The sequence below is a fragment of the Cervus canadensis genome, chromosome 1, assembly GCF_019320065.1.
Source record: "Cervus canadensis isolate Bull #8, Minnesota chromosome 1, ASM1932006v1, whole genome shotgun sequence".
Classification (NCBI taxonomy): domain Eukaryota; kingdom Metazoa; phylum Chordata; class Mammalia; order Artiodactyla; family Cervidae; genus Cervus; species Cervus canadensis.
In genome coordinates, this window is record NC_057386.1 from 39,691,481 (window position 1) to 39,715,141 (window position 23,661).

The window sequence follows — 23,661 nt, forward strand, 5'->3', positions numbered from 1 at the left end:
CCTTGAAGACATGTTAAGTGAAATAAGCCAGACACAAAAGGACAAATATTGTATGATTCCACTTATATGAAGTATCATAGAGATAGAAAATAAAATAATTGTTATCAGGGCATGGGGGGAAGGAATGGGGAGTTATTGTTTAATGTGTATAGAGTTTCAATTTCTGATGATGAAAAGTTCTGGAAATGGACGGATGGACGCATAAAATGTGAGTGTCCTTACCGACACTGGGTTGCATGCCGAAAAATGAGTAAAATGGTAAATCTTGTGTATTTTACGGTAAATTTAAAAAAATGCCCCCAATATAACACAGACTGAGAAAAAATGTATAATGTAACATTCATGGGCTTCCCTGGTGGCTCAGATAGTAAAGAATTTGCCTGTAATGCAGGAGACCCTAGGTCAGGAAGATACCCGGGAGAAGGGAATGGCTGCCCATTCCCGTATTCTTGTCTGGAGAATTCCATGGACAGAGGAGCCTGGTGGGCTAGAGTCTATGGGGTATGGACTGCAAACAGTCCAACATGACTGAGCCACTCACACTGATGCATACATATTCAGTAAGAAATAATTATACAGCAAATATATCTGTAACCACTATCTAGGTCAAGAAATAAAGACTATCAGAGTGCACCCTCCTGCCCCCATCACAACCCTTTCCTCCTTCCTGAGTAACCACTCTCTTGACTAAACGTTTACTTTTAAAAATCAGGCTGTAATGTGATAATGCCGGATAAGCTAAACCAATGTTACACAATGCAATAGAGTATTTCTTTACATTCCAATATTTTCCATATATGCAAAGCATTTTTTAAAACTTAACTTCTAAAGTGCTCTTTCCCTCTTTCTCTCTTGAAACTTTGCATTCTAAAATCTTTCTCGAATTCACCGTTGACCTCACCTGCAGAGTTAAAAAAAAAACCACCACCAAACAACTGCTTCTGTGTAGATTTTTAGATTTTCATTCCTCCCGCTCTCCCTTGCCTCCAACTACAAAGAAACAATGATTTAAACCCTTTGTGCCCTTTTAGAAAATTACACAGATACCCCATTGTGGAATCCTATAATCCCTTCGTGGAAAGGAAGAGATTAGCATATGAATACAAAGCAAAATGAATCCAGAATACAAAATGATCTACTGGATTGTGAAGCTCTTGTATTCTTAAAAATGTATTTATTTCTTCTTTTTGATTTGCCCCTTTAGTGGTCTCAGGGTTAAGGGAATTGAGCTTCCCCTCTGGTTACCCGGAAAAGGATTTAGAGGGGAAAAAAAAAAAAAAGCCAATAGATTCTAGGAGCTGCAAAACCAACAGATGGCTCCCAGAGCCAGTGGAATCGCCAGTGGAATCTGCTGCCCTCGACATGAGCTAGCTTGCTGGCGAGGAGTGTAGAAAGTGCTGTTCGCAGACTGCGCGGTGAAGGAGAGAAAGCGCCACAAGAGAGAGCCATAGTGCTGACGTTGAAGGCCCGGCCCTGTGAGGTTGCATAGGGTAAGTGGCGTTGGCCGCGGCTGTGGCGAAGGGGAAGGAAAGAGGATTTGGGCTAGGGGCGGGGCCAGAGGCTCAGCGTGGCTCCTGATTGCTGGGGTGCGGCTGCCAATCTCGCAGAATCGCTCTGTTAACCAGTGCGCTGGCGAGACGCGCTCAGATATACTGAGTGAGCCCTGAGAAGCAGTCTCAGATCCTGACGGTGCAGCAGCCCGCAGCCTCAGTCAGAGAGTCCCAGCCGCTTTCAATGGAGGAGAAGCCCGGCCAGCCACAGTCTCAGCACCATCACAGCCACCACCATCCGCACCATCACCCCCAGCAGCAGCAGCAGCAGCAGCCGCACCACCATCACCATTATTATTTCTACAACCACAGCCACAACCACCATCACCACCACCATCACCAGCAGCCTCACCAATACCTGCAGCATGGAGCCGAGGGCAGCCCCAAGGCCCAGCCAAAGCCGCTGAAACATGAGCAGAAACACGCCCTCCAGCAGCACCAGGAAACGCCGAAGAAGAAAACAGGTCCGGGAGGGAGGACGAGTGGGGGAAGGGGGATGGGGTGGGGGGGTTCGGGAGATGGGGGTGGGGCTGGATCGGAAAAGCGCGGAAGGGGTCGGGGTGTGTGTGTTTGCGTGCCGGTGTCCTGCGGGTGTGGGGAAGCCCCCTTTCATTCTCCGAAAGCTCGGGCTGGGCCTCACGGTTTGCAGCGCCCTCTTCTCCTCAGTATGGGAGAGGCCCAACCAGGCCAGTGTGACCTTCCCGGCCCCCGCCCGGGCTGGAGGGAAACCCGGAGGGTCGGCCTTGGAAGTCTGGCCTTTATATTCCTCTCTCGTTTACCTTCCTGCGGCCCAGGAGGGACCCTAATTTGGGGGCCCTGAGTTGGGGGTGAACCCAGCCCCCCAAAATGCTTCGGGGTGTAACTCAGGAAGGCCTAGCGAATTCCGGCTCGGGTGGCGTCGCGAGACCCTTTTGCAGAAGGCGAGGAGAGGGTAGTGGGGCAGAGTTGAGGAAGTGCCCTCCCTCACCCGCCACCCCAAGCCCACCTGTGGCCTTGGGGTTCCCCGTCTGGGGGGGGCGGTTGGGACCCCTCGTCTCTCGGGTCATTTCCACCCCTAGACGCTCCTTTCGGGCACCGGACCTCCCAGTTTGTCCCTGCGGCTCATTCCGAGGCCGGCGCCCCGGGCCCGCTCCCCCCAGAGCCGGCGCGGCTGGAATGTTCTCTCCTCCTCGCGGGGCCGCTTCCTGTCCGCCATGTTGGAAGCCGATTCCTGTCACCGACTCCGGCCCACTGAAGAGCGGAGGGGGAAGGGTGTCGAGGGGCGCCCGGCGCGGCTGAGCCGGGTGCTTCGGGATCCCCCCCGCGTCACCTCGCCCCCAGCATTGTGGGGGCGCCGGCGCCCCGGGCCCTCGGCCGCCCCTCCCCCCCCCCCCCCCCCCGTCGCCGGCCGGGTTGTGTAACCCGGTGGCGGCCGCGCGGCCCCGGGCGGGTCCCTGGGGTGAGGGGCGGGGGCGGTTGGGGTGGGGGAGGGAAGCGGCCACGAGGGGAGCGGCCTGCGCCGGGCCCCGCGCGCCGGCGGCCGCGTTTCCCGCTCCCGGGTGCGGCGGGAGGCGCGGGCGGTCGGGGCGGGGAGCCGGCCTCAAAGCTGACGCGAGAGAGAAGGAGGCCGCGGGCGGCGGCCGCGGGCGCTCCTCTGGGCAGGAGGGCTGGGGGGGCCGGGGGGGGATACATTTTGGGTAGAGGCGGTGCCTGAAGGCCGGGTGGGGTACCCAGCGGGAACCAGGCTCCCCGGTCACGAGTTTCTCTGCCACAGGAACCTCGTCTCCTGCCAGGTTCGCTCACGACTCCGCCTCTCAGGCTTTCACTTGGGTCGTTTTCTTCTAGCAGCTCATTTTTACAAAAAAAGCTTGTTTTATCTTCCTCCAACAACCCTCCCTCCCCCCAACATTTACCTTGTGGGCTTGGGCAGTGGTTTTGAGGAATGAGATTAGAACAGTGTTTGATTGAATGGAAGAGAGGACGAGGTTTTTTTGACCCCTTTTTCTTGCCCTTAGGGGTGAACCGAGGTGCCTCATCCACGAGGTTTGTGCACTACCATCTTGCCTGGGATGAGACTTATTTCATGTTAATAAGGAAAGATGTTTTCCCATTTTAAAACCGATATGAATCCCCAAACTCTTATCTTTAACAAATGTTAAATTGAGGGCAAAAGTCATTTTAGAAAACATTTGAGAAGAAATGAACTTAAAAGTTTATAACCATACAGATTTTAGTTGTTCTGTTTATAAGTTGAAGTTGTAAGAAAATATTAAACCCAGGGTGTCAGATTTGATATAAGCTCTTACTGAGAGCTGAAGAAAAACTATTTCTATTACAGAGTTAATAGTAATTGAAGACTGAAATCGAGGTATCACCTTCCATTTTGGAGGGTGATAGGGACTGATGATGTGCAGTAGAAAAGAACATTAAATTTGTTGAGTGCTTAATCCTAAGGGTTTGGAACAGTTTAAAAGCTGTTAGAAACTGTACATCCTATATTTCTTTTAAACGTTAAATCTTTTTCAGCTTCAGGTGGAAAAAACATCTTAACTATGCTTACTTGGACTCTAAGGCAGTATTACAGTTCAGATTGGGAAATTCAGTTTTGTCTGTCAGGTATTAGTATACTCCCCGCAGGACTTCTCTCTACTTATGGAAGTATCCCCTGAGCTTTATCCTGAAAGGGGATAAATAGTGGAAACTGGGTTTAACAGTTATGAGAGAATGTAAACTGTGGGGGGAGCAACTTTTCTTGTGTGTCCTGGCCATATTACTGTTCCTTCAACATGCATAGGTCTATAATTTATTAGGAAAACTTGTGAGGATTTTTGAAATGTGTCTGTAGCTTGTTGAGGGGGGCTTTTATGACCCATTACCCACAAACCTATAAAGAGGAACAGTTTTTCTTTATCCAGAAGAGGGCGCAAGAGAGGGAGAAATGCAAATATATTCGGTAATTTCAGATACTAATCTAGATTTTTTCAGGACTCGAGTTTTGCTGAGTCCTTTTGAAGTAGGGTTAGATGCTTTAGCATGGCAACCCTAAATAATGAAAGCACTAGGAGGCCTTTGATTTTTCTCAGTAATTCTATAATGTTTACATTTTTTAATACCTAAATTAAAAGTCAGACATTTTGCATACCAACAAGGTTACCATGGGAATTTTGTTTTTGTTTTGGTGGAAAATTTTTAATACAGTTAAATGAGAAATACTTTTTGTCATTAAAACTTGGAGGTAAAAGTATAGTGGCTTCTGGGTGGTTTTTAAATCGATAATTTAGTAAAAATTATTCCAGTTAATTTTAAAGTCTTGGCTTTGGTCCAACTTGATTTGCACTTTGGATTATTTATTTATTTACTTTTGTGTTTAAGACTGCTTATCTTAAGAGATGTGAAAAGCTATGACTAATTGGCCCAAGAGTACAAGCCTTTGTTTTAGCCAGTTAGTACATTAATGGTGTATGTGGTTCTGGTTAGTCTAGAGTGGTACACGAGTAAACTTATATCTGTTAAAAATGTTGAGAGTTTGTTGAAATTTCTGATTCTGGGGAAAAACAAACCTTTTAGAAAACATCCTAAGCAGCTCTCTCTCCTGTTTCATAGTTAGAATTTTTTCACCAGAAGTTTGATTTGATTGGTTATCATGCCTTTTTCAGCCAGACGAAAAGTAAAATATAACTCTAGTGGAAGTTAAGAACTTTTTACAAATATATTCTCTCATGGAACAGGTTCTGTGCCACTCTTGCTCAAGAACGGTTATGCCTTAAGTATGTTTTCCTGAGTTATTTTCTGAAAGTTAATATAATTTGCTCATTTCACTGATGCAGAGTAAGTGACTTAAAATTATAGTAAACCCTGTTGTGAATCTTCTCAGTGTGTTCTGTTTCACATCAATTTTTTTTTAAACAATGGTTCTCAAACTTTAAAAAAAAAATCTTACTGTTCTTTATCCTCTGAAAATATATGAAGAGCTAGTCATATGGGTTATGTTTATTGCTGTTTACCATATTGGATATTAAAACAAAATTTGAAAACAAAAATATACAATCTCATGTGCCTTTTAGCCTTTACAGGCTACAGGCCCAAGAGAAATGAATGAAAATGACAAATTATTTAGTATTTTTATTGCAATACTAATACCAAATACTATTGGATTCCCCCCATCCCCCTGAAAAGCTGCTTTAAATGTATGAGAGTGTGTGTCTGTGAGTCTTATCCTTAACTTTATCTTGTATCTCTTTCTAATGACTTGACCTCACAATGCTGTAGGGAATGTTTCATAGTAAGGTACTTTACTAGTGTCACTATTTTACTAGTGAGGAAATGAGAAAAGTTGTTGACCCAATTGAATTATGTGTAATAATAAACTGATTATGGTGATTGAAGTTCTTAAATTAAACTTGAATACCTTAACACTTTTTTAAATTAGATACCTTTCATTTGTTAGTATTTTCTTACTGAATCATTTGGTTAGGCAGTATAGTATAATGAAATGAAGAAAAATGTAGTAAGAGTCGGCAGATAGGTGTTCTGGTTTCATACAATAACAGTATGATAGAATGTATGGGATGTGTCGAGTTTAACATCATTTTCAAAAAAGTTCACAACTGTTAGATTTTTTGTTTGACAGAATGCAATTAGGAACTTCTTACGGTGACCACCAGACATTTATGGTTTCATAGAAGTGCAGTCTTTATTTTTCCTGTAATATTTAGATTTACTGTATCCATTTAATTTGATTTTGCCCAAAGGGTAGCTCTGTTCTTAATGGTAAAGGAAATTTTATAACAGCCTTGTGAGAATGATGAGAAGGTTGATGCTATTAGAGAAGAGATATGCTTAAGAAGTTACATTATTTCTGACCTTGAACTCTGGTTTGATCCTAGGTCAGTTCTCTTACTTAGTAAACTTCCTAATCTGTAAATGGGGCTAACAAGTGTTTTCTCATAGTTATTAAATAGTAAGATAAAGCTGAAGCTCATAGCGAAGAGTCTAGCACATTGTAAATATTAAATAGTCCTTAAATGTTAGGTACTACTGTAATTTACATATTCTAATTTTTTTTTTTTTTTTTACTTTTTTCCCCCTAGGCTACGGTGAACTAAATGGTAATGCTGGAGAAAGAGAAATATCTTTAAAGAACCTGGGTTCTGAGGAAGCTGCCAACCCTATTTCCAGGGTCCTCAATGGCAACCAACAAGTTGTAGACACTAATCTGAAGCAGACTGTAAAGTCCAGCACCTTTGGGAAAGCAGGAATTAAAACCAGGAATTTTATTCAGAAAAACAGTATGGACAAAAAGAATGGGAAGTCTTACGAAAATAAATCTGGAGAGAACCAATCTATAGACAAGACTGATACCATAGCAATTCCAAATGGTGTTGTAACAAATAATTCTGGCTATATTACTAATGGTTATATGGGCAAAGGAGCAGATAATGATGGTAGTGGATCTGAGAGCGGATATACCACTCCTAAAAAAAGGAAAGCTAGGCGCAATAGTGCCAAGGGTTGTGAAAACCTTAATTTAGTGCAGGACAAAATAATGCAACAAGAGACCAATGTCCCAACCTTAAAACAGGGACTTGAAACTTTCAAGCCTGACTACAGTGAACAAAAGGGAAATCGAGTAGATGGTTCAAAGCCTATTTGGAAGTATGAAACTGGGCCTGGAGGAACAAGTCGAGGAAAACCTGCTGTGGGTGATATGCTGCGGAAAAGCTCTGATATTAAGCCTGGTGTGAGCAGCAAAAAGTTTGATGATCGGCCCAAAGGAAAGCATACTTCTGCTGTTGCCTCCAAAGAGGACTCGTGGACCCTGTTTAAACCACCCCCAGTTTTTCCAGTGGACAATAGCAGTGCTAAAATCGTTCCTAAAATAAGTTATGCAAGCAAAGTTAAGGAAAACCTCAACAAAACTGTACAGAACTCTTCTGTGTCACCATCTTCATCTTCATCCTCCTCATCATCTACTGGGGAAACTCAGACCCAATCTTCAAGTCGATTATCCCAGGTCCCTATGTCAGCGCTGAAATCTGTTACTTCGGCCAGCTTTTCTAATGGGCCAGTTTTAGCAGGGACTGATGCAAGTGTGTATTCTCCAGGGGGTCAGCCACTGCTAACTACTGCTGCTAATACTCTAACACCCATCCCTTCTGGGACTGATTCAGTTCTCCAAGACATGAGTCTGACTTCAGCAGCTGTTGAACAAATTAAGTCCAGCCTTTTTATCTACCCTTCAAATATGCAAACTGTGCTGTTGAGCACAGCACAAGTGGATCTGCCCTCTCAGACAGATCAGCAAAACCTGGGGGATATCTTCCAAAATCAGTGGGGTTTATCATTTATCAATGAGCCCAGTGCTGGCCCTGAAACTGTTACTGGGAAGTCATCAGATCATAAAGTGATGGAGGTGACATTTCAAGGGGAATATCCTGCCACTTTGGTTTCACAGGGTGCTGAAATAATCCCCTCAGGAACTGAGCATCCTGTGTTTCCCAAGGCATATGAGCTGGAAAAACGGACTAGTCCTCAAGTTCTGGGTAGCATTCTAAAATCTGGGACTACTAGTGAGAGTGGAGCCTTATCCTTGGAACCCAGTCATATAGGTGACCTGCAAAAAGCAGACACCAGTAGTCAAGGTGCTTTAGTGTTTCTCTCAAAGGACTATGAGATAGAAAATCAAAATCCTCTGGCGTCTCCTACGAACACTTTGTTAGGCTCCGCCAAAGAACAGAGATACCAGAGAGGCCTAGAAAGGAATGATAGCTGGGGTTCTTTTGACCTGAGGGCTGCTATTGTATATCACACTAAAGGTAACTTGTTTGTTTCCTATATGAAATTTCTTACTGGTTGTTTATTAATACATTTATTGGCTGTTATATTAAGGGTGAATTTTGGAAGCTGCTATGAGATTCTTTAGGGATTGCAGAGCTTAGTTGAGAATAACATCATGGATAAGCAGCTGGTATCAAACAATTCAGGGTCTTTGGAAATAGTATGGCTGAAGTTTAGAAGGAATATTCACTTCTGCAACTTAACATTTCTTTTTATATAAACAAGTTATAATCGAGCTCTTGCCTTTTGTTCAGGGAATAAAGAAGTGTGGGGGTGCTAAAGGGATGATGTTTTATTTTCTCTTAAACACTCATTAGAATTCTTTTAATTTTTTTCTTTGAATAGATGTTGTCTCTCCTTTGCTTTTTATATCATATGCTTATTAGTAAGCTCAATTAGTAGTTCTAATTTGCCTAAAATGAATAGGAACAGTGTTTCGGAGAAGTCCAAAAGTTAAGAGTATCAGCTAATTTGTGTTCTTATAAGAAGGAGTAATGGGTGCTAAAGGTAACTAGAAAATAAACTACACTTACAGGTACAGTTAGCATTATAGGGACCAGGTTTTAGGAAGTCTCTGTATCTCATAGCCCCAAAGCCCATGTTAAAAAGGAACCAGATATCTTTCAAGTTCCATGTTAATAACTTTTTAAGGATATGGTTTATTTGTGCCTTAAAGGAAAATTTGTTTTATGGTGTAAGTAATTTAAATCCTTAAAACAATGTTTTCTTGTTTGTTTTTGCAGTGTTCATGTAGCAGTTTTTTAAAAATTTATTTTTGAATTGAAGTGTAGTTGAATTAGTGTATTACTGCTCTGCAGCAAAATATCTTTTTCATATTTTCTTTTATGGTATATCACAAGATATTGAGTGTAGTTCCCTGTGCTATACAGTTGGACCTTGTTTATTAGTCCATATATATGCCATATCCCAAACTCCGAACAGTGTTTTTTGTTCTGTGAATGATGTTTACAAATGATGTTACAAGCACCTCTTTGCTTTGGAGAACAGTGGTTTTCAGTTTTCCTTCTGTCTCCCGCACCTCCCCTGAAAGAAATCCTTACCCCCTGCATGCATGTGCACACCTAATATATACTGCACAGCCCCATTTTGAACAGTAACTCATTTAGGCAATGATTTGCACCTGTAAGGAAGAGGTAGCATGATGGTGGTGATGAAGCAATTCATATTTTCCTTAGAAGAATCACTGCCTTATAGATGAATAACAAAGCTATTTATGTGACTTCTAAGCAAATTATCTAGTCTCCATACCTCTCTATCTGCAGATTGTAAAACATTTAGTAAACAGAAACCCATTTAAATTTTTCTTCCTTTAAAAAATGGGAATAAATAGAATTGCCTATGGGACTTTAGGAGTGGAAATCCTGGCAGATAAAATTATCTGTCTTCATTTTTCTCTAGCACTGCTCTTTGGAAGTAAATATATGTTAACTAAGAGCTGTATATTTTTAGGAAAGTTTAGGGGAAAAATAAATAGTTTTTTTTAAGACATTGGTTAATTATAAGTTAAATTCTGCCAGGGTGAGTGTTGTAATATTTTCTGTGCCATCTGGCCTCCGGAGACCACTATACTTGGAAAGTCTTTGCCAAAGTATTTTACAGCCATGGTGGTTGTGTGAACCTGAGAGGATGTATGGTTATGTTATGATCTCTCACAACCTGGAAGAATTCTGGGGCAAGTTGTTCCATTAGGTACTTGGTTGGTGATACGTCTGATTTTTATTATGGAAAAAAGGCAGACCTTTTTAAATGAGAGTATTAATTCTTGTTTATTCTTAGATATTATGTGTATATATTTGTCCTCCAGATGGGCTAAACAGATATGAAATCAGTGATACTTATAGAAACTAAATACCCCTACATGGATGCAGTTATATTTAGTTTTGGTGATGTTACTGAAAGATTTGCTTTAGTAAAAGTGCATCAGTTTGAGTTTTGTAGTTGGACATTATTGAGAAGAAATTGGTATTGTTTTTTTCCTACCTAGAACAAACAATGTTCAGTTCAGTGAGGTCACAAAGTGGCAGATTCTTTGAATTTCTGCCAAATGTAGATTGATCCATCAGGTCACTAATTTTTCTTTTATTTGAATTTTGTTTTGTGTCACAACCTTTGAAAGATAGGAAGATCTTTTTAAATTAAGGCAAGTTTTCTAAAACTCTAAAAGAGGTAATCGGTGGGGCTTTTTGGAATATTCTTTGAAAGATCCTTTGTCCTTTAAAAGAATCCTTTAGTATGGTCTTTTCAAGTGTTCAAAAGTAATCGGTAAGTAAAGTTGATTGAAGTTCATCTTTGTTTAATCACTAAGTGGTGTCTGACTCTTTTGTGACCCCATGAGCTATAGCCCAACAGGCTCCTGTGTGCGTGGAATTTCCCAGGGACGAATACTGGAGTGGGTTGCCATTTCCTACTCCAGGGGATCTTCCTGACCCAAGGATCAAACCTGTGTCTTCTGCAGTGGCAGGCGGATTCTTTACCATTGTGTGTCCTCAGTCACTTTAATCATGGCTGACTCTTTGTGATCCCATGGACTGTAGCCCACCAGGCTCCTGTGTCCATGGTATTCTCTAGGCAAGAACACTGGAGTGGGTTGCCATTCTCTTCTCCAGGGAATCTTGCCGACCCAGGGATCGAACCCATGTCTCTTAACATGTCCTGCATTGGCAGGCAGTTTCTTTACCACTACTGCCAACTGGGAAGCCTCTTGATGATTGAGCCACCAGGGAAGTGCTGGGTGAAGTTGGGAGTCAGGATTTTATTCATTGATACTTTTGAGTATGTTATAGAGAGATGGCTTTTAATGAACATACCCAAGACACATAACCATTGCCACCTTCAAAGTAGTTACTCAGAAATGTTGATTTGTTATCTGAGGCTGAAAATTTTAGATTTCTAACTTTCTGAGGTGATGTCATTGGTTTTGAAATGGTCTAAACTTATTTGAAGCCAAGTCTTCAGAAGTAACATTGATTTGTGTTTGGTTATAGTGTTAAACTGGTTAATTTACCTTGCCTGGCTAATATTGCACTAAATGATATCAGGCATTCAAAATGCTGACATTTTGGAGTATTCATTAAATACTTTGATATGGTAAGTTTTATCCAACACATAGAACTGTAGGGGGGATAAATTTTAATTTTTGATGGTTGGGGTAAGTCAAAGTGAAAGTTATCTGGTATAAAATATTCCTGAGGCAATTATAGGCTATTGCATGAAAATAGCTATTGCTATTTTTCTGGTGACTGAAAAACTTTCTCTATTACCTCCACAGCTGGCAGGTTATTGGCATAAGTGGTTTGATCCAGTAGATCTGAGTTGAACCCTGAATTTAAAAAAAAGATTTTAGAATCCCCAGCAGCCGGGCGGAGAGCGGGGGTTGGGGGCGGGGGGGCTAAAAAAAAAAATTTAACTCACTGAGTGACGCTAATTACAGACTAGGATTGGAACTCTAGGTCTGTAGGGAGGTTTCCTCAGCTTAATCTTTTTTTGTTTTTTTTTTTCCTGTCATAGTTTTCCATACTACTGAAGAGTTGTACAATAAATTGTTTTCCTTTCCCTTGTATTCTACCTTCATAGGCAGAGTACTTTGCTTAGTTATGAAAGACTTGCTTTTTCAGGGTGAGTCTTTTCCTTTAAAGAACTTCAGTACAGGAGAAAATAATACACAGGTTTTAAGGCATGGATTTTAAATGTTTTAAGAAGGGTACACATAAGAGATTTTAGTGAGGGGAGAGAGAATTTCTTTTTTGGGGGGGCGGGGAGAGAGAATTTCTAATGGAGTAAAGGTAGGAAGAGTAAGTGCAGGGTATGTTTTCCTGGAGACAGTGGCATTTAAGCTGGATTTTGATGGATGAGGGAAAACTTTTTACTTAATGAAAATGCAGAGAACGTGGAGAAGGAAATGGCAACCCACTCCAGTATTCTTGCCTGGAAAAGTCCATGGACAGAGGAGTCTGGCGGGCTGAAGTCCATGGGATTACATGACTGAGCATGTGTGCACAAGGGTGGAGGGAAATGGGTTGGTAGCAATAAAGTGGTAGAACTAAAAAAAAAAAAATGCAGAGAACGAAACATAAAGAACAGAAAAGTTGGAAAATAAGAGTGATGTGAATCTTGAAAGGTATCCACTTTGGATGTGGTGAGAGGACACACACACACACGAGAAGAAAGGTGATGTGGTGAGAGGACACACACACACACGAGAAGAAAGGTGATGTGGTGAGAGGACACACACACACACACACACACACACACGAGAAGAAAGGTAAATTACTGTCAAATCATGGAGGCTTTTAATTCCCATCGGAGGGCAGGGGGAGCCTCTGAGTATCGGAGATAGATTGGTAGTATGTAACTTAAACTGACAAAAGACAGGGGTATTAATGCTGCTATTCCTGACTCCTATGTGTTTGGGCAAATCATTTATCATTTTTAAGCCTGGGTTTCATAATATAAAATACCAGCCTTTGTTTTGTCATACCAGGTTGTACTCAACTGCTGTGAAAACTGAGTTGCTCTTAAACAGTTGACTTGTAGGTCTGTGTTCACGTAGATTAATGTAGCACCAATTTGTAGGGTAGATTAGAAGGCGTTTTTCTGGTGACTAGAAAGTAAAAGATCAGTCAGATTATTGGGACAGTCCAGGCAGAGAAATAACAAAGATTTTCCTCTTGTATTTTCAGTCTTGTGACTGTATTACTTATCCAGAAATAAAACAGGCATTTCAAAAAGTTTTTAGATTGGGTAAGGGCAAGAGAGAACTGATAATTTTTACATCTACAGGATATGGGAAATAGGATATTGAGGAGACAAGTTATGGTTAATTAAACTGATGGAAACTATTCATACAGTTTAGACATTTGTTCATGAAAAGATCTGAATATTAAATTTTCTCTTGTTAACGCCATGCTTGATAACCATTTTCAGTGCTTTTTATTGCATTTGCCCATAATTGTGCCATCAAAGCTATCTTCCTAACAATCTTAGAAACAAGTACCTGCAGATTTGACTTGGGTTTCAGTCCGAATTGAACATCCTAGATTTGGGAAGAGTCCTTTTTTTCTCTCTGTAATATGAGACATAGGAATATTTATGACAAGTAATTCTTAACATTGTGTAAGATCCTTTTTACCAGTGACTTTCCATTTTAACAGCCATACTGGGTACTTGATTTCTCATTAATTCTGCTTTACGAGTACACTAGTTACTTTGCTGCTAATCTGGAAGGTAACTTTGAAGGAATTTAATAGAAGCTAAAATTTAACTCCTAGGTTTTGTTAGCCTAAATCCTGAGGGAAAGGGAAGTAATTACCCATGCTAGAGGAGCAGAAATTGTCTGTTACTGTCACAGCAGCAGTTGCATTATTTTTTTCTTTTTTTAGCAGTTTCATTCTAAGCAACTTAAATTTTATATTTTACCATTAAAAGTAATAGAATAAGTGCTCCAGGTTTCTATTGTGTGTATTTAGAGGTGGTCCTGACAATTGTGCTGTCTCTTGGTGTAGCTCCAAGTTGGGAATATAGGATTGAAATGGATCTACTGAAGAGTTAATTTACCATTTACTGAAAAGGTGGTGATTTACAAATACCTTAATCCGCTTACTTGAAAATGTACTGTATTTCTTTATGGGTACAGTCTAAATGAAAAAAGGATAGGGAGAAATTTCTGACAACCAAAAGAATAGGCAGATAGGTACAATGAGTGCTTGAGGAGAGGGTACAATAACAAAACACAGTATTGGGATAGCCAGAAATCATCAAAAGGATGAGTAAAAAAAAAAAAAAAAAGGATGAGTAAATCTGAACTAGGAAGAGAAGCAGAATTTAAATTTATGTCACCACCCCTGCAGGATTTTATAGAATTTGATCTAAAATATCTTAATAAGGGATTGGAAGGCATAATTACTGATAAATTGATCTAGGGGTTCACAGTTGTGGGAGTCAGCTTGTTTTGCCTTATGTGTGATTTGATTCTTTTTGGAGGGTGCCATTATGTACTTAAAATGTTAAGTGTTTTTAAATATGTTCTGTTAACTGGGGCAGTAGTATCTTTCAATTTTAAAGAGAAAAAGTTAAGCTTCTATTTAGTTTTAACCCTCTTAGGTTCGGTCTTTTTCTTTGAAGAATTTTAGAATTAAAATATGAATCTATATGAAATTGCTTTTTGTAGGTCAAAAGAGATTGAATAATAGTTTCAAATGGGTCTACCTGAAACATTTTCTATATTATTACTTCCTTGACTGATTTATGAGTAGTATTCTGTTCAAATCAATGTTTTATTTATTGTGCCAAGTACTGTGTGAAGGATTGGTGATAAGTAGATGAAAACAGTGTTCATGTTATTAAGAAACTCAATGTAATGGGAAAGATATATATCACTAATGTGACTGTTCTGTAGAAAACGGCATTTGAAATACAGAGAAAACACTAAGGTTGAGTGGGTGGGGTCAGGGGACAAAGGTAGTTAGAATTCAAAGAAGTGAATGTTGGCTTATTGTAGAAGGAGAGTCAGAATATTTTAGGTGAAAACGGCTTATGTTTGAATTTTGCCAGTCACTCAGTTTCAGGAAAGGTGAATAGTGCATGTTAAAAACCTTTAATTTATCGAGTTGTTAATGTACCTATTCTAGAAATAAATTTTATATCAGACACACAGAACTCATCTCCATGTTGGCAAATGGGAATCCATTGAAATGTTTTGAGCAATGTGATCAATTTCAGATTTATATTTTTAAAGAAAGAGAATTATAACCATAGTGGAGAAGATAGAAACTGAGACTCAATTAATGGTCTCTAGATAAAAGACAACTTCAGAAATCTGCATAAGACACCACTGCTTGAACCAGGGCAGTGGCACTGTCCAAGAGAAAGGCGAATGGGTAACTGCTCCCTGCAGTGCAGGAGGCATGGGTTGGATCCCTGGGTGGGAAGATCCCCTGGAGAAGGAAATGGCAACCCACTCCAGTATTCTTGCCTGGGAAGACCCTGATGGGCTGCAGTCCTTAGGGTCGCAGAGAGTCAACACGACTTAGTGACTAAGCACGCACACATGTGCATATGTTGTGGGATGTGGTGTGTGACAACTTTAGGTGAGAGTTGCAGTTGTGAATACTCCCTCCTTACATTCTCTATCTACTTTTCTTACTTTTGTATGTTTGATGCGACATTCCTGGTCTTCTTGGTATTATCATTCTCTTTTTCTCAAATAATGTTGTTCTTCAGTCCCCTTTTCAGGCTTTGAGACTCCTCTGGGTAATCTAATCCTGTTTCTGTGAATTAGTTAAGACTTCTTCAGCTGCTTTTATGCTGAGTTCAGACCACATGTATTCAATTCAATGTCACTCCAGTGCTGTGTGTATAAAACTGAATTCATTTTTTCCCCCAAAACTGCCCTTTCTTGGCTTCGCCTTTAGTGAATTAACATACAACCCTTGTCATTAGGTTTATATGGATCTTCTCTAACATCTTCATTCTTTTCCATCTCTAATACAACTGCCCTAATTTCTTCACTTTTGCAGTAACATTTTTTTGGGCTTTTTCTATTTTCATTTCATCCATTCCTAGCATGTACTATAATAACTTCATTTCTTCAGTGACTTCCCTTCACCTATGTGACTAAATAATAAACTTTCTTTCATGAATGCTTTGTGCTCTTTCCCACAAATACCAAAATGGCATTTTTGTCTGAATCTTCCTTTGTGGCAACTTTTAGCTCTGTTCCCTGAATGGTGGTGTTCTTTGTCTAAATCTTTTCATCTTACTGACTTACTAAATTACTTGTGACTGCTGAAGCCTGAGTCAGTGAACTTGTTTTATAAAAGATCAGATAGTAAAAAAAAAAAAAGATCAGATAGTAAATATCTTAGTCTGTGCGAGCCATAGAGTTTCTGTTGTCATTTAGTTCTGCTTTGTACAAAAGAGCACTGGGTGAGGCTCTATTCCAGTAAGATTTTATTTGCAAAAACAGGTGGTATGTAGAACCCAGTTGGCTGACTGCTGTAAGTTAGCACACGTTGTTTAATGCCATCAAGCTTTGTTTGTGTTGATGCTTCTACCTAGAAAAGTTACCTACCTACTCTACTGAGCTCACAGAGAGAGTATTTCTTTCTGTTTTTGCATCTGTATCCCTATTCACTAAGTAATGCCTTTTAATCAACTTGGAGTTAAGAACTTGTATTTAATTGGATGTTTACTCCAGGAAGCCTTGTGATAAGGACTATTTCAAAGTTGTCTGCTTTAGGAAATTGAATGTTAAATTTTCTTCATTTGAGCGGCATTACTTGAGGAAATTTAATTTGATGTAAAAATTCAATTGTATTTGAATTTTTAAAATTTTGATACAGTAAAATCTCAAATTTGTATGGTAATGGTCTAAATGACAGGATTTTGGCAAAATTGACTACTAAGTTTGGCCCTGTGGCCATTTCTCAATAACTGTTTGCGTAATTGGATGCTGTGATGCCTGTTTTATTTATTTATTTTTGTGTGTGTGATGCCTGTTTTAAAACAACTGGGATGTTAAAGACTTGGGTGTTTGTGTGTGTGTGTGTGTGTGTGTGTTTGTAAAAGAGGGCAGTATTAAAAGTAAAAAGATTAATTACTATGTTGTGATTCTGTATAGTTCTATAGCCTTCTTTATACTGTTCAGCTTCTCTTGTGATAGTTAAAACAAGATTATACAGAGAAACTCATTTTATATTTAACAGCTGAATCCTAACTTGTAACCTAAAAAGGGCAAAATGTCATTCACTTCTTTCCCATGTGCTCTGTATCACTAGCTTCTGGTTAGTCTTTTTAGAGTGGTTTAAACATGGCATATAATCATACAAACAGTATTTGATTTATTTCCTCTTTTACATCTTAACTTGGAGTTTCATAGAAACATTAAAATTCTAATCAAGGAAATCAAGTTGCTACCAGTTACAGAAGTAATATTAAATAGCAGGAAGGGAAATTGCATTCATTTCTTAGTACAACACTTCAGATAATGCTGATTTCCTGACTGGAAGCTAGGCTGGCCCATGACTAATTTTTTAGCTAGGTCAGACCATCCCTTTTCCCTCCTCATGATGAGAGTCACTACTGCAGAGCCCATATTTGAGGGCAATAAGATTTTTACAATATTAGAGTAAAATGTAAAGCTGAATGTCCTAGTTGAAGTTAAGGAAATGTCTTCAGTCCATTAAAGAAATGAAGTGTTTGCAAATAGCTATTGTTGTTTTTATTCAAAACATGTATATTTACTCTGCTTTTAAAGTCGTGTGGCTGCTGCTGTGACTCTTGAATATAGTACCCTCCCCATCACCTAAAAAAAGAGTAGGGCAGGGGTAGGTTGAAGATTTCTTTGGTGGGGAAGAGAAAGGAAAATGTTACAGCCTAGGTGGGCTATATGACACTGGAAAGTTGTATTGTTTATTCTTTCTTCTCTCAACATACAACTAAATATAGATTTCTTTGCATTAAGCAAACTTTGAATAATGAGCATCAAGGAACCTGTAAATACAGAACACCTCAAGAATTTTTGTTGCAAATGTGGTATTGTACTTTAGAAGGGAAAATGTGGTTGGGTTGATGTTCTTGTAGTGATGTTAACCAGGAAAAGGCTTATCTTTGGACTTGTTAAAATAAGCTATTCTGAGATCTAGAAATTTGTAGACAACAGCTTTAATGACTCTTGCAGCTCCTCCTAATTATTTGAAACTAATAGGGTTAGAAATTGTATGGATGTGATAGTTGAGTGCCATGACTAGAAATGCTTTCCTGATATATCTTTGTCCCCCCCCCCCCCCATTAGATTGGTTGCAGTTCTCTCTCCTTAGACCTCCTAGGAGATGGGAGTTTTCCTGCCAGTCTTTTTCCCTGCCCCCATCCGTACACATCAAATAAAAAGTAGTAATTTTAGATCTGTACACACTGTTTTAGCCCCAGGGAGCCATTATGTTGTACATTAACTATAATTCATGTTTAAAAAGTCCATGTTCAGCTATATCTGATCTTAACGAGCTCCAATTTCATTTTTCTTTAACTATGGTTGATTGCTGATAAGTTATAGAATACAAAAAATTTACAGAATACGGAACATCCAGTTATACAGAATAAAAATCACTTTTTTGTCTTTTCAGAATGGTAGTTATCTGGCCGTGGAAGAGCATTTATTCTCAGTGTTAGTTCTAGGTCATTCCTGTTACTCAGTACAGTCCTTTGGTTCTTATGCTGTAATAGTCATCCACTGTCTTACTCCTCAAGACTTAAATATCCCTTCTGTGAAGCTTTCTCTGTGCTTTCAGGTAGTTTTCCTTGTCCTCTCTCTATAATGTCACTATAGTTTCTTCATGTACATACTTATTCTAAGATACTAAAGTAGGCATGTTATATATAAATCACATTTGAGTTGAGCAGATAAAGGTTGAATGCTATTAATAAATAGGCATGCATTGGCATTTTGACCTTTGGGCTTAAATATGAGTAGGTTGGGTTCGGAGGAGAGAACTACTTACATATAGCAAAGAGTTAAGTAAAATTTTAATAAGGCATTTTAAGGTCTAGTTTGATTAAATTTGATGATGGTTCCTTCAAAAGATCTAGGCACCTTGTTGAAAGATGTTGGGTTGTTTTTAATAAGTTTTGTTTTGTTTTTAATCATTTACCTATAGCATGCATCTGCAAATCTTTGCTGTTTGTGCATATAAAATTGTTCTCTTGGTGGTTTGATTTCAGGTAATAATTGACTTTCTGTAATCAACATTGCAGAGCATCTTAGTGACACTCAACAACTAAAGGAAAATATGAGTGTTTTGTCTGGGTTTCCTAGAACTGTGTTATTTCAACCCTTCCTCCAGCCCAGCAATAGTCAGTCTATATTTCTTAGGTTTAAAGTGAAAAGTGCAGCTTTAAACTTTGCTCTGCAAAATTTAGTATTTAAAAAGAATTCTTTTTTTCCTTCTTTGCAGAAATGGAATCTGTTTGGAATTTGCAGAAGCAAGGTAAGAATGGTTAGGTTACCTGAAATGTTAGTACTAATCACTACTTACAGTACGTTATTTTTGGGTGGGAATAAAATGAATAGTGGCCCACCAAATAAGTAGACTTTGTATTTTAAAGTTATTTAATAATAACTACAATCAAAGGACAGTAGCTGCCATACCAGGACTGCTAAAGACAAGGTAATACTGTAAGTGAAAAGAATGTATGTGAGTGTAGTTTTTACCTGCTGTGTAAAGAATGTGAGTATTTTTCCTCCCTGAATATGAAGGTAAGACAGACCAAAAATATTTTTTAATCTAGAAAACCAACATAAATAAGTGTTTCCACTTATGGCCAATCTTTATCTGTGTTGGAGTTCTCAAAAAACTGAAATTGGTTGTCCTAATTACTGAGTACCTTCTGTCCAAATATAATAAAATATATTTGTTGTGGGATACCTGAAATAGAAGTGAGTTTTAGTTTACAGAGTTGGTCACTAACACTGATAGGTTAATATTGGTAGGTTTTGGCTTTCAGAGCTCTGTAACTGAATTGGATCCCACTTTCCATCTACTTTGCTGGTTAAAATAAGTGAATTTCGGGCGAATGTGAAAGTCCTAGATTTTCAGAACTTGAGAGGCATTAGAAATTCTATTTTCTTATTAGAAATTAGGAAACAGGCACAGAGAGGTTATTATGTAAGCTATGTAAACTAGAGTGTAAAGTGTCCAGACTAAAAAGTAAGTTTCCCTGATTTTCCAACATTGCTCGCTCTTATTCTTAGTCCAGATATTTTTTGTCTAACACAGCTGTGGCCTGAAAATAACTAACAAGCTCTTAAATTATTTTGTGTTGCTCTCTGTGTACCTTTTTATTCAAACAAATTTAAACACGTCTATAAAATACACTCTGCAAAAGTAAACCTACCTGTTTTTCACTTTAAAATGGTTATTAACTATTAAGAATGAACATTATCTTCACAGCAAGTTGCTAGTGGATGTCCCTTGGAGTTCTAGAAAGGATATTGTTTCTGGACAAAATTAGATTGATTCTTGGCCTGAGGTGAGCTTGAGTTTTTTTATATTATTTTCAGGCCTTTATACTTTTCTGTTAGATAGCAAGTTTAATTGGTTTCCTATTTTTTTTTACTAAAGCATGTGTATGATTAAAAGTTCTTAGGATAGATAGATGTAGTATGTGAATGCAATCTTTGCTCTCCAGAAGATGGGGGCATACAGATAAATAACGGGAATTTAAAATGACGCTGAAATGTTTGGCCAAACACATTCTGACTGTTTTATAGTCGAGCCTAGGATATCCACAGGTTTTTCTGTTGTTGAGAATAAAGTCTGGAGGTACTGTGGGAAATTAAAAGCAAGAAATAAGTCATAATTAAAACTGAAATGATAGTTCTGCCAGACTTAAGTTAACCTGAAGTTTTTGGTGTTAGGTGTTAACTTGAACATTTCTTTGCTAGACAATCCACACTGCTTAAAATAAATTTTGACTTCATTTTGTCAGGAACAAAAGAAAATAAATCTGAGTTTTTATTTAAAGTATTGGATTATTGACGACTTAAATTTTGTCTGCTTTTTTCAAATGTGCTGCTTTTATAGTCAGTAGAAGCACATTGTCCTGGTTAACTGAACTCAACCCTCTAATATGAAGTCTCCCTCACTGGCAAGAGGACCTTTTGCCTGGGAATCCATTGAAATGGGTTGAGGAAAAGTGGGTCACACGTGTGTTAATACAAAGAGGAAATGGTCTTTAAATTGTGTTTTCATAAAAGCAGGCAGTTTACATGATGGTTATTGTGATTTATTTTTTGAACATGGGCATTTGGGAATTTTAGACTTTGTTTTTATTTATATGTTTATGTTTTAACCTTCCCTCCAGATCCCAAAAGGATAATCACTTACAATGAAGCCATGGATAGTCCAGATCAATGAAGGACCAGACTGCCTATTTGTAACCTTTCTGCAGCATTAGAGCCACCGTTCATGGGGGACACAAGGCTTTTATGCTCCTAGATCTTCAACGCAGCAGAGGAACCATAAGTAGAATCACAGGATAATATATACAAATATATATATATATATACATTATATATATATAGTTATTTAAAAAAGGCAACTGAAAGTAATTAGACTTCTTAAGGAAACAAATTTATTTCAAGAGACTACACATGGTTATTTAATCTCCGGTACTGAATAGTTTTGTTTTGTTTTTAGTTTTTGTTTTTAAGTGTGAATGCAAGTGATTAATGAATATGGACTTATTAACAAGCGTGGTTCTAAAGTTCCTGCTGTCATCACCTTGGGCAACAAATGACCCACTGGAAAGGCAAATCCACTTTTAAAGATCCCTGTATCTTGTTCTGTGACTAAAGTGATACACTAATCACGGGGAACCAAGAATGATTCAACATTTTCCCCCACTCCTCCCTTGATCTTTTGGTTTTACTTTGAGCCCTGCGAGAATGCTGGATAAAATGCCTTGAAGTTTGCAGGGGTCTTTTTTTTTTTTTTAAAGCGAATATGATTTGCATGTCTTGCCAGGAGTAAGCAGCCTCTGTGGTGTGTTGGGAAATATTTTCTTTGTTTCCTTTTATTTTTTTTGTGGGGTGGGGGGGGATAGGGGAGGGCATTGAAGTTCTACAGTTCTGAAATAGTTGGTGGTACATATAGTTCACTTGGCTTTGGTTACATATTGGACTTTAACAAGTAAAAACTTCATGAGTGTCATTTAAACAAAAGTTACAGAACAAACAATTGGCTTTAGGTATTTAATCTGGAAAAATACTCCTGTGCCCATGTTTTAATGTAATTGTGTAAGTGGGAGCAAAAATATATTCTGCTTTTCAACCGTAGGTGCTCCAGACTTGCTCTCTGTCACTAACACTAAATGTGCTATTTTTCTTGTTTTTCATCAAACATCTGAAGAGAAACTTCTGTACCTTTCTGTAAATTCTCTTTAATTTCTCAGAAATCTAAAAGAGGAAGAAAAAAGTCCATGAAAACTAAAACTTCATGTTTTTAGCCAGTGAGGAGGTAATAAACCCTGCCTATAGAAGGTGTGTTTTCATGCAAACTATACTTCTGAGCTTATTAGCTTCTAATTATATCTTAATAAATATATTTTATTACTAGAGCAAATGGGTTTTTTTAAGGAAAATAATGTGAAATTCTGGAAATTTTCTTTTGGGCAGAGAAGAGCATCAGCCCTGTCTTATCACATTACCATCCTGTTGCACTGCAGCTTGTATATAGCATGCTAAAATAAATTTTTTTGTGTGTGCAGAAACTAAGGGTCCAATTAAAGGTTGGGTGATGTTAGTGGCATAAAAACAAGTTCTCTGGCCTGACATAGCATCGTGTCTCTCACACACACACACACACACAAACACAGAAATTAGTATATCCATGTATGTCAAATACAGGTTAAAATAGCAGGGTATTTATACAGAGAGATGTAGTCTTCTAATAAAAGTAGACTGGATCCCCAGGGTTATTTGGGGAGGAAGTAGCTACTTTTGCTCAGCCCTTTTGTTTAAGAAATGTCCAGTTTTGAGCGACTGTAGTATGGATGAGTTTTCTTGTTTTGTTTGATTATTTGAGGCTTTTAACAAGTAGTTTGTGAAAGAAGCTGTTGGACTCAGCATAGAGTAGAGAAAATACCTTTATAGTCTGGATTTCTGCCCTGCTTAGATTTTAAAAGTATAAGCATGGATTGCCAATTCCACTTGATGTAAACAAAACTTTTATACATAATATATATATATATAAGATAACTTATTGTATCAGTCCAGGTTCAGAAACTTGTGGTAGGCCAGTTCCAGATAGTTTCATTTCACCTGTAAACTGTATCACTTTTACGGATATTGTAATTTTCAAATGTATAATATGTTTACAGATGTGCCCTGCATTTAGTCTGCCTTGTTCTATTTTGATTTTTGTTGAGTCTCCTGCCTGCTTGCCAAAAGCTAGGATGCTTCAGGCCCATGTACAATTGAAAGCAGAGGCATCCTTGAGCTTTAAAGCATTGAACAAACTGGAAAATGCATCATACCACATACTGAAGTGAAAGAAGTCTGTGTTTTGTGTTTTTTTTTTTTAAATAAAAATTTTCAAAAGGTTAAAAAAAAAAAGATAACAAGGTTGATTAAAGGAAAAAAAGGCTCCAGTTTGTTTTATAGGTTTTAAAGTTCTGCTGTGTGTTCAATTGCCTTGTGTAACCACTTGTCGCCTTAGGGCCAGATTCTCTCCCTCTCTTCTCGTCCTCATCCCCACCCCCACCCCCCACCTTATTTTAAGCA

General features: G+C 38.8%; 1 protein-coding gene across 1 annotated transcript; it reads left to right on the forward strand.

Annotated features, from left to right (window-relative positions):
* The first annotated feature begins 1,628 nt into the window (after positions 1–1,628).
* NUFIP2 (nuclear FMR1 interacting protein 2) lies at positions 1,629–23,649 on the forward strand. The gene is made up of 4 exons (XM_043479209.1): positions 1,629–2,014; positions 6,620–8,344; positions 19,334–19,366; positions 21,243–23,649. Exons 1-4 carry the CDS (start codon positions 1,735–1,737, stop codon positions 21,293–21,295), a joined length of 2,091 nt encoding a protein of 696 aa, XP_043335144.1. The 5' UTR covers positions 1,629–1,734; the 3' UTR covers positions 21,296–23,649.
* Positions 23,650–23,661: the final 12 nt, after the last annotated feature.

Bases quoted from the DNA above. Each gene is read 5' to 3' on its own strand.
- NUFIP2 (XM_043479209.1), top strand. From the start codon at position 1,735: ATGGAGGAGAAGCCCGGCCAGCCACAGTCTCAGCACCATCACAGCCAC. The intron at 8,345-19,333 runs GTAACTTGTTTG...CCTTCTTTGCAG, and splicing joins TATTGTATATCACACTAAAG to AAATGGAATCTGTTTGGAAT. The intron at 19,367-21,242 runs GTAAGAATGGTT...CCTTCCCTCCAG, and splicing joins TTGGAATTTGCAGAAGCAAG to ATCCCAAAAGGATAATCACT.